Below are 15,161 nucleotides of genomic sequence, written 5' to 3'. Positions count from 1 at the left end.
GGGCTCCGGTAACCATTTAACACCAGGCTGTGAGCTCGTCCACCCATCTATGCAATAAAAAAAAAGCTATTTCAGCTTCGCCTTAACGTGTGGGTGAGCTCACGGGGCTCAAGCCGGAAGTGTTGCTAACACTGGCCCTAGTAAGAGCAGTGCTTCGCAGAATCTACCACCGGATCGGAAAAACGACCCACTGAGAAGATCCGACGAGAAGCTCAGAGGGCTCGGTGTATGGGTAAATTTACTCGTCGAGACTTCGTCGCAAGCGACGGGTTTTGGCGAGGACGGTGACCACAAAGTATTTAAACGCGTGATATTTAAGACATCACATTGAGGAGTGCCATGCTATTTGATTTAAGCAACATTTCACTTAACACGCGACATTTATCATTGTAATTAATGGTGCGTTTTCTTTGTTATTAGCATCAACAGTTCGATGTTTTTAATTGAACTTCAATTAAGCTTACTCCATTCAAATAGCTATTTTTTTTTTGTTATGACATTCTTTCCAAATTTTAAACTTCAAGTTGTTCTCCTGTAAATTTGCAAAAATGTCGCTTATACCAAATAGCCAAATTTCACCCCTCGATTTATTTGTTTACCTTTTTCAATTCCCTCTTCGATTTGGTATTTGGCGTTACATTTAAAGATACACATCAATAATGGATAGTTGTAAAAGTGTCGTTACACGTCCTTACGGATCCATCAGATCCAATAACTCATGCATTAGACGCCTTCAGCTCTAACACTAGGAGCAGTCTTAGAGACCCCGGTAACCGTACTCGTCGAACTCGGCAAAGAGCTCGACGTGCAACCTAACCTAAACACCAGCCCGCTGAGTTTCTCGCCGGATCTTTTCAGCGGGTCGTGATTCCGATCCGGTAGTAGATTCATTCACGAAGCAGTTGCTCTTGAGTTGTTACGTCTTGTTCGGAGGCGCTCGGGCAGCTGTTAGCAAATCCCACCCCTCCTGGCTGAGCCTTTGCTCGCCCACCTGTCCTGGTGAAACTAGAAAGGCCTCCGGGCCACCAGTAATACATAAATCATAAAAAAGCCTTTAAACCAAATAGCCTTTTACCTGTATAATCTAACGTAGGCTTTGTATATTATTGTGATAGCTAGTGAGCACTTTTTATTGCTTAGACGAGTGGACCGGAGCTTGTAGGCATCTATAACGTAAATGCTGCCATCCATCTTGAGACATGAGTTCTAAAGCCTCAGTTTTCTAGTAAAACGGCTGCTTCAGCCTTCAAAACGAAACGTATTGCTTCACGGCACAAATAGGCAGGGTGGTGATACCCACCCGTGCGGACTCACAAGAGGTCACAAGGGGTGAAGCAGTAATGCGTTTCGGTTTGAAGGGTGGGGCAGCCGTTGTAACTATACTGAGACTTTAGAACTTATATCTTAAGGTAGGTGGCGCATTTACATCATAGATGTCTGTGGGCTTCAGTAACCACTTAACACAAGGTTGGCTGTGACCTCGTCCACCCATGTGAGCTATAAAAAAAAAACGACCTGTGCGGACTCACAAGACGTCTTATCACTAATAATTGCGCAAATTATAATTTGGCGGCTTTGATTTTTATTACATGATGTTTTCCCTTTATCATCAAGGTTAATCATGAATATATTATGCATACGTTAAGTACGTATTTCATTAGAAAAATTGGCACCTGCCTATAAGATTCGAACATCGCATTGCATTAAATAAATCTAATAACAACCGTAGTTGTTCCAGTCTAAAGGAAATGCAGTCACATAACAATTTCCATTGAAATCTCAAACAAAAATCGATTCGCCGCAACCACATGCGCATGACAAATTGAATAGAACTAAACATAGATTATACACTTAATATATTCCAGGAACTAAAGAAGTAAATAGGTTAGAACATTTCGCGTTTTAATCGTATACGTTTTTTTTATGTTGGCAACCTGAAAATGCGGGAAGGGCGCCGATGTGCGGTCTTACGGTCACGAACTTCAAGTCACCGGCTCGGCGTCCTGTTTGTATTCAATAATGTACCTACGTATTACTCGCTCTATGCCGCGGAGTGCGGAGCCACGCCGCTCGAACAAGGTTATCTCTCTCGGATTACTTCGTAGTTCAGATTCAGTCGTCGTCATTCGTTCGATTGCCGCGCGATACGTAGCACGTGCCCGTCACAACGTGATAAACGCGATAAACTAACGCACTATTTACGAAGAAACACTCGGTTGGTGAATTAGAAATTCAAAAAAAATAAAAACAAAAAAAAGCGTTCTGTGATTTCAGTGTACTATTTTTATTGCGCTGTGCTATGTGAATTATGACAAGTGTTTTGAAAAAGCCAAGAGGCACAAAAGGCAAATCGGAATCCATGCAAGAAGACTTACCCACAAGATGGGGGTCGATCTCCCGTGAGGAAAAATACGAAGACAAGGAGAAGTTGATCAGAGCCATCGACGACAATGTTATTGGCAAAGGCAATTCGTTTTGTGGGCCCTACGGAAGGAGGAAAGGTAAGATGAAAATTTTAAATATAATTTTAGCTATCTTTTTTTTCAAGGACCTTAATAAATCTGGCATGGCAACACTTTGTTTTCAACTCTAAATTATCTCTGAAAATGATGTTATGCAAAATTATTATGGAAAAAATACGGTTTTGTTTTTATGGATGTTTGAAGTTATAACAACATTAAAAGTTGTGATAACAAAAATGAGTGCAGGTGTCCTTATTCTTTTCACAATAATTTATTAATTTTATTTTGGTGCTGGGGTTTAATTTAGTAAACTTAGTTTTATTGTTACAAATGTATCTGCTTTTTTCGTGTAAAAAAATCTAGATGAAAAACGAACTTTTAAATGAATAAGTATTATACAATAACAATAATCAGTATCAGCAGCGAGAGATCCGACCTCATTACGCGCTCAAAAACAAGTAAGAAGTCCGTTACGTTTAAAAAAAAAAGGAATGTCAAACTCAAAAATGCGCCTGCGATTTTCCCCATTATCACTGTGCACGATTAGAGCTATGTAAGAAAAATAAAACAGACACGAAGCCACATGTTATTTTTGTTATTTAACACACATGCGTATCAACTCGTTAACTGTTCCAAACGATCAAGGTTAACATATTTAAATATTTTCGCAACGCGTTCGGCGGCCATTAATCTATTCTCGTGTGTCAGTGTGTTGATATAAAATGAGCATTTGTGTTTGTCCGGTTAAAAAGCGTTTTTAATTCGAGACGCGATTCTGAGATCTCTTGTTTGGTGATCATGGCTGTTGACCGGGCAATGATGGTATTGGATGTTGATTTGGGTATCTCGATTTCGTTGCGCCGTTTTGTGCGTTAGATTAGATTAGGAACTCGTGGCTTTGAATTATTAGAACAGACTGGTATAAATGATGAAAACGTAACCTTGTCTTTTATTTAAATTATAGATTCGATTATCCCAAGCCAAATGTTTGTTAAGACGGTTGATGTATGGCAAGCGGTCACCAAATATTTGCAGATGAATCTAAAACAAAAAGATTACAATAAAGATGTTTTACTGGTGGTAAAAAATCTTGTGAGTCCGCTGCCCCACTCTTCAAACCGAAACGCATTACTGCTTCACGGCAGAAATAAGCGGGGCGGTGGTACCCCTTATAATTTTGCGGGTTTGATTTTTATTACACGATGCTATTCCTTCACCGTGGAAGTCAATCGTGAACAGTTGTTGAGTACGTATTTCAGTAGAAAAATTGGTACCCGCCTGAGATTCGAACACTGGTGCATCGCTCAACACGAATGCATCGAACGTCTTATCCTTAAGGCCACGACGACTTCATCATCATCTCATTCATCAAATCTTTTCTATACGTATAAAATAGTTTTTTGCTCTATTAATTTATATTTTATAGTTATCAATTATGATTGCGATCGTGAATTATATAACAAAGCGCGGACTAAGTCTATGTTTAGCAAAACATTCTTGTCGCAAAAGAAACGGGCGCCAAAATAGCGTTTGCATGTTGGCAGTGTCCTTCGTTCGTTTGGCTCGGCCAATTACGGCCTATCAGTATGAATGATGTCAATACTTTGATATTAGTATCATTGGCAGTTTATTTTCTCGTATCTTTTGGACTTTGGTGATGAACATCAGCGTAATCTTATGGCTAAGGTGAGTACCTACTATGTATTATTTTGGTATGTAAGTAATTTAATACGTACATACATTGTAGGAATTTACTGATGGTAGGACGTCTTGTGAGTCCGCACGGGTAGGTATTACCACCCTGCCTATTTCTGCCGTGAAGCAGTGGTGCATTTCGCTTTGAAGGGTGGGGCAGCCGTTTTAATATCTCAAGGTGTGTGGCGCGTTTACGTTGTGGGTGTCTATGGGCTCCAGTAACCTCTTATCACCAGGTGGGCTGTGGGCTGGTCCACCCATATAAGCAATAAAAAAACAATGTTTGACTTACCTACTTCACGGAAATACCTATATATCTGCCGTATATTTCTCAGTGTTTCCTTATATGAAAACGGTTGTCCGGAAAATTTTGGTTTTAACTTTAAGATCGTCTACCGTACATAATGCACCTGCCCATTGACTGATTTCAATGGTACCTACTCATCATAAAGTAAACTCGGGGAGAGTTTATTTTATGAAGAGTAGGTACAACAATTTCTCAAACTGAACCGATTTGTTTTATTCTTCGTTGATTTAAATTGTTCTCCTCCACTTGAAGCCGTATTGGTATCAAGATAAATAATTTACATTAATTTTCACGCGTGCATTTTTCAATTCAAGTTCATTGACCGAAACCGCGTAGATTTTGCACGGACATTTAATGTACCTACATCTTCGTTGTGCTGTTGTGTTTTTTTTTTGTACGAATGATTCTAGACAGATACCACGCCCCCGTCGACTATACATTCAATCGTACAATTTCCCTCTATATAGTTTACTAGCGGCCCACTCCGGCTCCGCTCGGGTCTTTAACGAAAATTTCAACGATATTTGACGTTGTTTTATTATTTTAAATAAAACAACACTTATTGCGGTGTATATGGTGTCGCGACGCTTTTTGTAAATAATAATGTGTTCTACAAATTCGTAGTACATTATTTTATTCTATCATCAATAGTTTTCGCAGGGCACGCGATGTAAATAATATTTTAGGTATTTTTTTTACACTTTGGGTTCCATTATTGGAGTTTTAGTAAGGATCCCTAATTTTTTTCAAAAATGGTATAGCCTATGTCGTTCGGGAATAGTGTAGCTTCAAAACAGTGAAAGAATTTTTCAAATCTGTTCAGTAGTTTCGGAGCCTATTCAATACAAACAAACAAATCTTTCCTCTTTATGATATTAGTATAGAAGTATAGATAATCAGCGAAATTTCCGAAGAAAGGTCTACGTCCGAGAAACAGGTTCCACAAGATTGCCTGACGAAAACAAAAAATAGTACAAAAAGTATGAACGACAAACCTTTTTCGGCGGCCGGTTCACCTTTTAACGAATTTCTCAGCTGACTGGGAGAATTAACATTCCGAGGCCACTGTTTAGATATCATATGCAAAGCTTAAAATACAATAGGTTGCGTATTCTATATATTAATACGTGAAGGAAAAACTTTGTATCCCTTTTTACGAAAATTGCGCGGACGGCGGAGTACGAAATTTCCCACACTTATAGAGAATATAGAGAAGGAGTGCAGAATGTTAATATATTTTTAAATTATTTCTAAAAAAACATTAATACAATACAATACAATTAATACCATGTATTTGACGCACACACGCATGTATACTATTTATTTATTGTCAAACTTTTGTTCTTGACGTCTGTGGTCAAATTGAGAATAGATTAAATATTGTTTGTCTTTATTAATATTTTTCTATAGTGTAAGTCTTGGTGAAAGGGGACGGCCCATTTCAGGCCCAAAGCGGACAATAGATTAGAGAAAAAATACTTAGTGCATTAATTTTGTCATAAATAAATATGCATTTACTTTCTTCCAAATAAGCGCCACTACAGTTTACAATAAGTAGTTTAAAAAAAGTAACTCTATTGAAAAAAACAAGAATTTTATTTTTGCGGGAAAAATATTGCCAACTTCAAAACCTTTTACGTATTAAGTAAACATTTTAAGTATATAAAAAAACATATAAATAAATCATTTTCAATATTATCATTAATCAATCGATTTTAATCGATTTTCAGCACATAAAATAACATCAAAGACATACCCATTGGACTTTAACTTGTTACTATACTTGAGACCTTAGAACTTATATCTCAAGGTGGGTGGCGCATTTACGTTGTGGATGTTTGTGGGCTCCAGTAACCACTTAACACCAGGGTGGCTGTGAGATCGTCCACCCATCTAAGCAATAAAAAAAAACTTAACTTGTATTGTTATTTCAATATGTACAACTAAAACAAAAACATAAAAAAAAAATATAATGTGTACTCGTAAAAAAAAGATTAAGAAATAAATCCAATATCGGTTATTTAAAAAAATGATCGATATATGAATTTCATGTAATTATTTTTCTTTATACTGACAACACTGATTTTAATCTGACTGACTGACACTTCGCTTGCTGCTTGTGCTTGCGTTCAAAATGGATGTGTTTTGATTTTTCTTCGATTTATTTTGCTTTTATCAATAACGTTTCATACTACGGCTGAAAACCATTGTGTGAATTGTGGTTTTAACCTGACCGAGATTTAAAACCGTGTATATGCTCTCCTGTGCTATTTTTAGATGATTTACTAATTGTGTATGAAGATGAAAATATAGAATAATATAGATATTTAAAGAAGTATGTGTGTATTTTATACCCTAATAACTACAATTGGATAAAAATACATTAGGAACATCTTAAACATTAAAAAAAGAAAAGTTCTTGAGGTATTTATATAGAAAATTAACCTCAAAACGATTTTTTATTTTTATTATATTTTTTATAATAGTGGCGTCAATTTCAATATATTTTTTAGATATCTAATACATTTAAGAATTTGAATCAGTCCATTTTTATAGTAATATTTAATGTCCACCTTGGGCCTAGCACACTATGGAGAGTGGGCAATCCCCTTTGTGATTATAGAAGTAATAGTATTTGAAAATTTAATCATAATAGTGTACAAACTTGGACCACTAGTTAATTTAAATGCATCAGCTGCCACGGAAATGTACCTACCGCCATATATGGAATAGTTATCGCATGCGTGTATGCGCCACGTTTTTTGTCACGTGTCAAACAATTAGTCACACACAAGCATAGTGCAACCGTTGTAATTGTTACACATCTTATTAATTAACTCCGTTTTAATGTACATAAACAATAGTAAAACTGTACTAGTGAACACATAGTTGCAGCTTCTAACACTGCAGTTTACAATGGTCCTGAATAAGTTTGAATTAAAATTGAGGTCGTTAGCACTAGTCCGTGTTCGTTTTTCATTTCCAATACGGATTGTATATCTGAGTCGTCTATTATCAAAGGTGGCAATCTGTGCATTTGGACAAAAAAAAATATTGATATGTCAATACAAATTGATTTAAATATAATCGTCTCCTTCAAAGAATACGGTTCAAAATCTGCATTAAATAAAGGTCAATAATTAACCTGTTATTTATCTAAGATGTCGTTCCGAAGAGTTTTGTGACTGCCAATGGAATACAAAGTCAATAATTCGTTTTTCTGATTTACCAATCATTGTCCAAAAGTCAGATTGCCGGCTTTGATAATAGTCGACTCATCTAAGGAAAAAAAAGAGAATACAATATTACAATCATTTATTTGAGATGCATCAATTAATTACATTCCACAAATTTAGGTAATAGCACATGCCAAAGTAATAACATGTCTGATAAGCTGCTAATCGCGTTTTGGCTAATATTTTTCATTGGACAAGTCACCTGATAAATTATTTTATGCATTGTCTGTAAATAGTTGATCATCGTGCCCTTAATGTGTGTATCTTTCCTATCATATTACGGATGGAAGCGCTTCATCCAATCCAGGAATTGAGTGAAGTTTTTGAGTGAATTTTATTAAGAATTTCAAAGTTGCGTATCTACTTTTTGCCAACAGATCAATATACGATACACAAATGAATTTAATTTATGTAGATCTAACATTATATGACGCAGATACGAAGACGGCAAGTGAGCTGATTATAATAATATGTAGGTACATTTAATTAAATATAACAGGTTTAAGGTTTTATAAAATCTTTTGATAAAGATAATAATTTATTATGAAACGATTATAGTCTTTTATTTTTATTGCTTAGGTGGGTGGACGAGCTCACAGCCCACCTGATGTTAAGTGGTTACTGGAGCCCATGGACATCTACAACGTAAATGCGCCACCCACCTTGAGATATAAGCTCTAAAGTCTCAAGTATAATTACAAGGGCTGCCCCACCCTTCAAACCGAAACGCATTACTGCTTCACGGCAGAAATAGGCAGGGCGGTGGTACCTACCCGCGCGGACTCACACGAGGTCCTACCACCAGTAATTACACAAATTATAATTGTGCGGGATTAATTTTTATTACACAATGCTATTCCTTCACCGCGGAAGTTAATCGTGAACATTTGTTGAGTACGTATTTCATTAGAAAAATTGGTACCCGCCTGAGATTGGAACACCGATGCATCGCTCACGTATGCACCGGACGTCTTATCCTTTAGGCCACGACGACTTCCATACATTTTTTCCGATAAAATTTTTTTATTAATACATTTAAGTTTACGTATTAAATAGTTAGAAACTTGCATGATACATTGCGTCGGCCTTATCTGTCTTTCGTGGCCTTGCGGGCTTGTACTAGTTAATAAGAATGCAATTAAGTTCGAAAATTATTACAACGTAGTTATTATGTATGGAATTCTTATATGGCATATTTACGGGCAGCGGTAAATAAGCGTTAATTTTATATGGCAAATAACCGCACCATGATCCGAGGGCGTTTTTTTTTGGGAGCATTTAAATATTTGTATACTAGTTTGTATTGTACCGTAAGTGGATTTATTAAAACCTCAATTACCAATGGAAATGAAACAGTAATGCGTTTGAGGGGCGGGACAGCCGTAGTAAAAAGCGAGACCTTAGAACTGATGGCTCAAGGTGGGTGGCGGCATTTTTACGTTGTAGATGTCTATGGACTCCGGTAACCACTTAACACCAGGCGGACCGTGAGTTGGTCCACCCAACTAAGCAATAAAAAAAATAAAAAATAAACAGCTTTTTTAAAAGAAATTTGCGATTTGACATATAGTTTGACTTAGTAGTCAAATCGCAAATCTCTAATAGCATTACTTTAGATATTTTGTGTATATATTGTAGAATGCGTTCACGGGGCTCTTGGAGTTAAGTGGTTAACAGAGCAGTGAATCCCACCCACTTCGAGATTTGAGGACTTTTTTTTCCTTCCTTCCTTCCTTTTCTAGCAACCTCGAGGGGTTATACTAGATTCTCAGGTGGAGTAGGTGAGCTGACGGGGCTTTAACCTGGTGACGCTACTAAACACTAGCCCTAGCAAGAGCAGTGCTTCGCAGAATCTACCACGGGATCGGACACGCGACTTACTTTTTATATAGCGGCTGTTTTAGCCTTTAAACCGAAACATGTGACAGTTTTGCGGCATAAATAGGCAGTGAGTTGATGGCTAGATATCGTCATAAAAAATTTGTAGACATAATTAATATTACATTTACGATTTAATTTCGTGTTTAGTGTTTATATTTTTATTATTCCCGACGTTTTAAGTCTTTAATAGTGTTTGTGGTCGCCGACGACACTTGCGAACACGTTAATCATCTCATTTATATTACACTACTGACCTGGCAGACTTCGTAGTGCCTCAATCGATAAATAGAACTAAGCTTTTGTATAAAATAAACTTAAAACGAACAAAAGGAATCCGTCCGACGTGGGACACATCAAAGGAAAAACAGAATTGTTATTTTTATTTAATTCCGAGCATTTTCATATTTATCTACCTTCTAAACCTTCTCTGGACTTCCACAACTAATTCAAGATCAAAGTTAGCCAAATCGGTCCAGGCGTTCTCGAGTTTTAGTAAGACTAACGAACAGTAATTAATTTTTATATACATATATAGATTAATTTCTATGTTGTATTTTTTTTGGATCTATTAAATTTAAATAATTAACTGTCTAAAATGTAAGCATGTTTTTCGTAGATCACAAATATGTATAATATACCATTATTATCGGTATAGAACGACTTTTAAAGAATACACAATTAAACAAAAAAATGTTTCAAATTTTATCAATAATTGTTTTTGCGTTATCTGGTTCATTGTCGCGAGATTTTAATTAATATTTTTTATCGTTATAAAACACTACCTTATCAATACGAACGCTATATTGTCTGTCATCATTGTTTTATTACACGTTTATATACTACATTGAATGTAAACAAAACGTGGGTCGGCAGATAATTTTCTGATTAGAACGTACCGAACGGATAAGTACCGCTATCCTGCTTATATCTGCCACGGAACGCTATTGGCTGTTGGATGGGCAATTTCTTTTTCAATTCACAGTACCTATTAAAGAGGTAAATGTGTTGAGGCTTGAACGAACTCACAGCTACCTATCGCTGAGGGGTTGTCAGTTTCTATAGATCAGGGCTTCCCAAACTTGTTTTTTCTACTGCCCACTTTGAAAATAAATTATTTTTTCGCGCTCCCATTTTTTAACCTACTTAAAAACCAATATAGCGAGAGCTCAGTCGGTGTCTATGAGTCCTCCAAGACGAAATTACAAATCGCCTCCCAAGCCTACACAACGCCCCCTTTTTTATTTGGGTCTCTTACCGCCCCTCTTTAGGCCAGCAGCACCCACAAGGGGGGGTTATCGCCCATTTTGGGAAAGGCTGCTATGGATGGTGTGGCGATAGCCAGCACAGAACATAAGATAGTTTACAATTGCCCGAAATTTTCAAGATAAGCTTGCATATATACAAGTTCCGAACAACAACATTCGGACTGTCGGTCTACCGAGCAATATCACCCGCTCGGTGGAAGATCTTCACGATCATCACGATGATAATAAATAAAGCCCAAGGTCAGATGCTAAAAGTTCTGGGTGTAGATCTTAGTGTTAACTGCTTTTCACACAGTCAACTCGGTCACACGGCTATGTAGCTCTGTCACATGTTAGCAATCCTAGCAAACTGTATGCTTTGATCCCCGATGGCTATACGTGTAATGTCGTGTATAGAGAAGCATTATTTTAAATTAGATTTTTCTAAATACCCAAATGACGGAGTTTATAAACACAAAAGATATGTCCTAAAACTGTTGCCCTAAGTCGCCATTCCACGCGGACGGAGTCGCGGGTACAGCTAGTTCTCAATAATATCGTAGTATCCAATCGGTAGTTTAATCATATCACCAGTATATATTGTAACTATACTGAGACCTTAAATCTTATATCTCAAGGTGGATGGCGGCATTTACATTGTAGATGTCTATGGGCTCCAGTAACCACTTAACACCAGGTGGGCCGTGAGCTCGTCCACCCATCTAAGAAAAAAACAAAAACAAAAAAAAACTTACTTTTTGTCATGTCATTGTATGTTTATTTACTTAGTTAACTCAGTTTACCTCTGTAATGTACACTGCTTCACACTAGTTTTTGTTAAATTCTAGTTTCATTTATTGTCTTTCAGAACAGCTATCGTCCGTCTAAGTTAAGTTTGTCTCGAGGTCATATTTCCGTCGGTACATTCGTAACCTCTCCATATTAAAATATTACTGATAATTTTAATGAAGTTTATCGTTATCATTACCGAACAAAGTTCCGCTTAGTGCAGTGTTTCCCAGCCTTTTTTGTGCCATGGCCCCCTTGTAACATTTCTAAAATTTTTATGCCCCCCCATACATATTTTTAACATTAAAAATTTTATTTGTTCACTTAAGAAACATAAATGATAGGTTTTAGGAAGAAATCACTATGAAATTGTTATCAAAACACTGTAAGTAATATTTCAAAAAACATATAATAAAAAACTGGAAATCAAATTCAAAGCAATTTTAATATAGATTTTCTATATTAATTAAGTGCGATTGCCCCCCTTAATTATCAAATTGCCTCTTTGTGGGGCGTGGGCCCCACGTTGGGAATCACCGGCTTAGTGTAACTATCACTAAGCCTTTGAAACGAACCGCTAAAACTACTCATACCTCATAAATAAATAAATAATAAATATTTACTAACAATCACGCCACGTTAACTGGTCCCGTGATAAGCTCGTAAAGAACTTGTGTTACAGGTACCAGATAAAGGAAATAAATGTAAAATTTTTATTATACACATGCATATATTTAATATACATCCATAACCCTGGAAAAGACATTTATATTTATCATACAAATATCTTCCCTTGGCGGGATTCGAACCCGCGACCCCCTTATGTAGTGACCATGTCACTTACCACTACACCAGACGGACGTTATTCTCCATATTTATGGCTTCGTAAAAATATAAGCGATCCGTGAACAGCCATAACCAGTTTATGAAGTTTCAAACTCGTCCGGATAAAGGACGCGATGATAGATAAAGACATTAAAGATCAAACGTATTGACGTAATTATTTTTCGTTATTAATGTATAGCTGTATGTATTTTTATTATTATGTATGTATTTTTTACATATTTAAATAATTAATGAAATACGTACTTAACAAATGTTCACGATTGACTTACACGGTGAAGGAATAACATCGTGTAATAAAAATTAAACCCGCAAACTCGCAAAATAATTTGTGTAATTACTGGTGGTAGAACCTCTTGTGAGTCAGCACGGGTAGGTACCACCACCCTGCTTATTTCTGCCGTGAAGCAGTAATGCGTTTCGGTTTGAAGAGTGGGGTAGCCGTTGTAACTATACTGAGATCTTAGAACTTATATCTCAAGGTGGGTGGCGCATTTACGTTGTGGAAGTCTATGGGCTCCAGTAACCACTTAACACCAGATGGGCTGTGAGCTCGTCCACCCATCTAAGCAATAAAAAAAACATTTTTGGATTTATACATTTTATTTCTTATAATACATATTGCAATTCGGCGTGGCTCTTGGCATAGACCTCCTCCAGCTCTCTCCATTGAGCTCGGTCTGCAATTCTGGTCCAGTATGGTCCTAGGACTACCCCTAGACGTATATCGTCACTCCATCTTGTCATGGGACGCCCCTGTCTTCTGATGTCCTCTCTGGGACACTATAAAGTTACTTGTTTGCTCCATTTATTTTTTTGCAACGGGCATAATATGTCCTATCCAACTCCATTTTAGTTTTGCTATACGGCTTATTATATCCGTTATTTTTGCCTTTCTTCTTTAAATAATTAATAACAATTATATGTAAGTAAAAAATATATTTAATAAATATTATAGAAACAAAAACAATAGAGAATGGTTTTAATAAAGCTACAAACATGTAAGAGTTTTTTATAGATTACTTGAATACCTTAGATGCATACAAGGGTTAGAAGCCCGCTCGATGATAAGCCCTTATCGATGTCCATATCACGCCCGCGTAGGACATATCAAGTCTTTGAAATTTAAAGTTGAATTACACTTTATTTACTTGGCTCGATAGACCACCCGATTAGGTCCAAACATTCTTTACAATACAAGATTTCTTGGATTTTTTTATTGCTCTTGTAGGCAGGCGAGCATACGACCCATCTGATGGTGAGTGGTTACCGTAGCTCATCGACGTCAGCAATGTCAGGGGCACAGTCAAGTCGTAGTCTACCGCAAAATCATTTAATAGGCATAGTACATATTTTCGCCAAGGATAAAACAAGAAATAACCTTAAATTGTTCTATTGAATGTAGAATGCTGAATAATTTTAAATAAGCCAAACTAATTCAGCTATAACCCGGTGCTGTAGTAGCTAACCTCGCTTCCCACGCTACGGACACGAGCTATTACATGTAATGATGATTCATAACAAACCTTTTCGCTCCGTAACACTCCTCAATACAAACAATTTTCTTTAATAAAACATTCGTTCTTACGAAACTTATAGCGCGTGGACTTTTCATTCCGTACAATCGAATGTAATTGGCAAACACTCTTTTATGATTTCGTAATAATATAATTGTGGAGTTTCTAATGAAATGGAGAAATCGTTATTTTCTTGATGTATTCAATTGAATGCGTATTTTAAAGCAGTATTTAGTGTTGTAATCGTATTTAATTTTTTCATTGACGTGTTGAGAGTTTGGTAATTAAACAGCTGTTGCCTGTAGAACTTAGCTTTTTTTTTTTTTTTTTTTATTCAACATAAATGAAAGTACATACTTGTTGAACGTCAAAAGAACTACCTTCGCTAGCTTCGTCAAGCTACATCAGCTTCCTCTCCAGTAGTGATATTCCAGCTTGTTACATTGTATAACAAAACACTGGAGCGTTGCTATAAGCCCGCAAAAGTTGATACCATTTATATGTTTGAGCTTGAATAGCCGTTTGAATTTGATTCAATTGGGGATTCGTTACCTCGTGTCTCAAAGTTACTGGTGTTAAGTCGTTACCTGAACAAGCGATATTGTTCACCGGATCAAATATGTTTAAATGATCCCGCTATGGCAATAAAAACATGATTTTCCGATTTAGAAACGTCATCCATATACTCGATAATAAAAGTTAAAGCGACTAATTGTCGTTTGACTGTTTCATTGACGGTTGTTTCAACAAGAAATCTATAAATTTTGTATTAAAGGCACCTAACGTAATTATTGCGTCAGGAAATGATCTTGAAGTGTCCTTTGCAAATGTCGCAAGCACCGATAGAAAGGCGGTTGGTAATGACAATGTATGTGCTCCAATATTTATAAAGGACATTTTCGCCTCCTGTGATCCAATTAATATGAGGTTGGGATATTTGTTGTTTTAGGTCTTGAAGAGAACATGAGCTCATTTCTTTTCAAGAATAGCTATATTGGAATCAATGATGCATTTAATATGATTTGATATTGGCACTTAAGTTGATATAAATTTGCCAATCGGGTTCTTTAAGCCGGTAGACCTTAACGATCACAAAATCTTCGATTCAGAACACAAGGTCACGGTAGAGCCTAGGGTTCCACGTACTGTCACTTTCCATAGAATATAGTGAAACGTTTTCAACAGAA

The 15,161-nt window shown here is 36.5% G+C and overlaps 2 protein-coding genes across 4 annotated transcripts in view; one reads left to right on the top strand and one right to left on the bottom strand.

The window, feature by feature from the left end:
* LOC101742537 (RIB43A-like with coiled-coils protein 2) overlaps positions 1 to 15,161 on the bottom strand; it is an 87,445-nt gene that overhangs the window by 10,881 nt on the left and 61,403 nt on the right. The window lies entirely within an intron of this gene.
* LOC101744503 (uncharacterized) overlaps positions 1,864 to 15,161 on the top strand; it is a 113,418-nt gene continuing 100,120 nt past the window's right edge. For 2 of the 3 annotated variants that reach the window (XR_005245451.2, XM_038015345.2), the window contains exon 1: positions 1,941 to 2,501. Coding sequence is in view for 2 of the 3 variants with exons in the window: in XM_038015345.2 (XP_037871273.1) it covers positions 2,309 to 2,501 (193 nt within the window). In the remaining variant the exon portion in view is untranslated. Of the gene's footprint in view, positions 2,502 to 15,161 lie in introns of all 3 variants that reach the window. The other variant, XM_038015344.2, reaches the window with a different exon arrangement.

The sequence above is a fragment of the Bombyx mori genome, chromosome 14 (assembly GCF_030269925.1).
Source record: "Bombyx mori chromosome 14, ASM3026992v2".
NCBI lineage: Eukaryota > Metazoa > Arthropoda > Insecta > Lepidoptera > Bombycidae > Bombyx > Bombyx mori.
The sequence above is the reverse complement of the archived record's forward strand: the minus strand, read 5'-3'. Positions and strand labels throughout refer to the sequence as shown.